At 37.2% G+C, this 2,718-nt stretch overlaps 1 protein-coding gene across 2 annotated transcripts in view; it reads left to right on the top strand.

The window, feature by feature from the left end:
• Nucleotides 1–742: 742 nt before the first annotated feature.
• LOC107720326 (speckle-type POZ protein-like A) overlaps nucleotides 743–2,718 on the top strand; it is a 10,670-nt gene continuing 8,694 nt past the window's right edge. Inside the window, exons 1-3 of one of the 2 annotated variants that reach the window (XM_016528007.1) lie at nucleotides 743–923; nucleotides 1,607–1,735; nucleotides 2,365–2,501. In XM_016528007.1, coding sequence (XP_016383493.1) covers nucleotides 2,424–2,501 — 78 coding nt within the window. In that variant the 5' untranslated portion in view covers nucleotides 743–923; nucleotides 1,607–1,735; nucleotides 2,365–2,423. The remainder of the gene's footprint in view (nucleotides 924–1,606; nucleotides 1,736–2,364; nucleotides 2,502–2,718) is intronic. The other variant, XM_016528008.1, reaches the window with a different exon arrangement.

Here is a 2,718-nt window from a genome sequence, read left to right on the forward strand (position 1 = left end):
AGGTTCTTTATACACTTAATAAAAATAAAGGTTATAAAAAAGGGTGTTTTTTTTATATGTATATTTTCCGATTTGAAACCCCATAACATTTTTCTCAAATGTTTATTTACAACAAACAAATTGAAAATTAATGATAATTACAAAACATTGTCATATTTCCCTAAGAGTGCTACATTTGATAATTCTGTCAATATCAGTCATATTTAAAGACCAAGGAGAGGGAGTGTTTATGATCAAACCTCCAAACATTTGATATCTCTAAAAAGCCCTGAATGCTTTGTGCAGGACATCCAGAATTAAAACTGGAATGTATGGTCTCAGAGAAATTCACTATAATATATTATGTCCTCTACAAAGGACAAAAGTCTATGCCTGGGTCCCAGGATGATATTTTTGAGTGGATAAATGGAAAAAATGTTGAGTGGATTAACGTTAAATCGTCGTTGTGTGGAAGTGTTACTTTTCTCAACGCTTGCCATTTTGAGCCAATCACAATTGACTAATGGTAAGCGCTGAGAGATAATTCTAAGTTTCCTCAAGTTTAACAAACATGATATACGCTTCCACCATATTTAGTTCTATGGAGAAAGATGTATATTATAAAGTAGTAACATCCCTGCGCTCTATCTCGGGTACCAGTTAATCTGTAATGGACAAGTCTGTGTTATTGGGCCGATGTGCGCCCCCGCTCGGCGGATTTACGTACCGCCAGAGGAATGGGTGGAGCGCAGCCATGTCTGCTCCTGTGCTGTCGCTTCCTTCATTGGCAGGATAAGCAGCACACTGCAAGCTACTGTGATGGGTTGCTTTTGAAAAGACACAAATACACTTCAGTCTTAAATAGTGCCGATTAAACTTAGCAGATCCATAAGGACCGTCCGAACCTTGAATTTAACAATATTTTGACAGAATGACGAGAAAAGGTTTGTGCTTTAACTGATCTACTTTTGTCAGTGTTGTGGATATAGTTTAGCTTGCTAACCACATAGCCAACTAGCCGACAAGAATCTGATTAGCTCAAACAAAAGACTTGATTCCTTTTGTCCCTAAAATGCTACATTGTTTCATTGATATACTGGGCTTTCAGTTAATGATATGTAGCCAATGAAGAATTAAACAATAGAAGCTGACCACACAATTCTTTTCATAAGATTTGATGTTTGCATTATGGCTAACCAGTTTCTTTTTGCCATGTTGACCAAGCCCAGAAAACATTCTGATTTAAACAAATGCACATAACTGAACAACAAAAAATTAAATCTGTTATGTGTATAGTAAACTTGTTTAAATTTCAGTGGCCTGGGTTAAATTGGTTGTCAACTCAATTTAGGAGCTCACTGAACTTAAGTTATGTTGTAAATATCGTAATGTTTATCATAATGACAGTCTAGAGTTCAATCAATGTTGTTCAGAAGTCATAGCTGTGAATGTTGGGTATATGTCATAATATAGGCCTATGTTTTATTTACAAATGTAATTTCAGTTGCTTTTTGCCCTGATAATGTCATGAAGTACTGATCTTATTTAATTAGGGACTGATTAATGCTTAAGAGAGGATTGAAATGGCAAAGATTATCATATGAAAGATATGTATTTATATTCACAGGTTGGGATGAGGAGCTCTTGGATCATGCTGTAAAGTCACAGTAAACACAAACTTGTTTCTTCAGTTTTACCTGATACATGTGTACAATGGCATCAAGAAATGAAATTCAAGATATTTACTGAAGCTTAGGTGAGTTGGAGGGTGGTGTGCAGTTATCATTTTAACTCTGATTTTGTTCTGCAAAGTTTTTTGTCTGTAAAGTTTTTTTGTTTTTTAAATTGTTTGGTTAAGAGTGAAATATAGTGAGGTGGATTTGTCTGTTAATTTACCAAAATACAACTAATGTGCCCTTGACTATACCTTGTCAACAAGGGCAAGTTCAGACCTGCCTGTCAGGCCTGTGCCAACAAGCCATTTAGTCACTACTTAGTTTGGACTTAATGATTCTGATGATTTTTGGCATCAAGCACGTTTATATTTAGAGTGCTAGTTTCTCGTAAGCATTTTCATGGGTTTAAAACACATTTTTGCGGTGATGTTCTGTCACACTACAGACTGGATTGTGATATTGCACGTTTCCGGTGTCATAGGTTTCATAAAGCTTATATTCTTTAATTTCCTTCCTCCACTTTGACACCTAAAAGCGTTTTGATAGATTCTGTGCCCTGAGTTGGGGTTAGCAATGATTCTCATTTGACCACAAAATGGCTTGCTGATGGCAAAGTCAAAGATTTGATATTTTCAGGTCAGGAGGAGAGGCAGAAATTGCTGCCGTTTATTTTTCTTAAACGATGCCTTTGCTCTGTGTTTCCATAAAGGTTAAGTGGTGAAAGCTTTGGGACCATCAGCTCTTCTTGTAGTGGGGAGTGAGCTGGCCATGTCAGGGGTCCCAACCCCTCCTCCTCCAGGGGAGATGTCCAGTGGGCCTGTGGCTGAGAGCTGGTGCTATACCCAGGTGAGATGGACTGACAGCTCAAGTAGTCATGTACAGACTTTGCTGAAGTATTCTAGAAGCTGTTTATATAGCAGGTCTCAGCTGCGTGATTGTTTATATCATTGCAAAATGTAAACTGTATTATCGCACAGCTCTGTACGGGTATGTAAAGTTGAATATACGTCGCATACAACTTCATCCACTAAATACAGTACACTCACGTGAAGCTATATATATA

This window comes from Sinocyclocheilus rhinocerous, unplaced genomic scaffold (assembly GCF_001515625.1).
Source record: "Sinocyclocheilus rhinocerous isolate Xijiao unplaced genomic scaffold, SAMN03320098_v1.1 scaffold3864, whole genome shotgun sequence".
Classification (NCBI taxonomy): Eukaryota; Metazoa; Chordata; class Actinopteri; order Cypriniformes; family Cyprinidae; genus Sinocyclocheilus; species Sinocyclocheilus rhinocerous.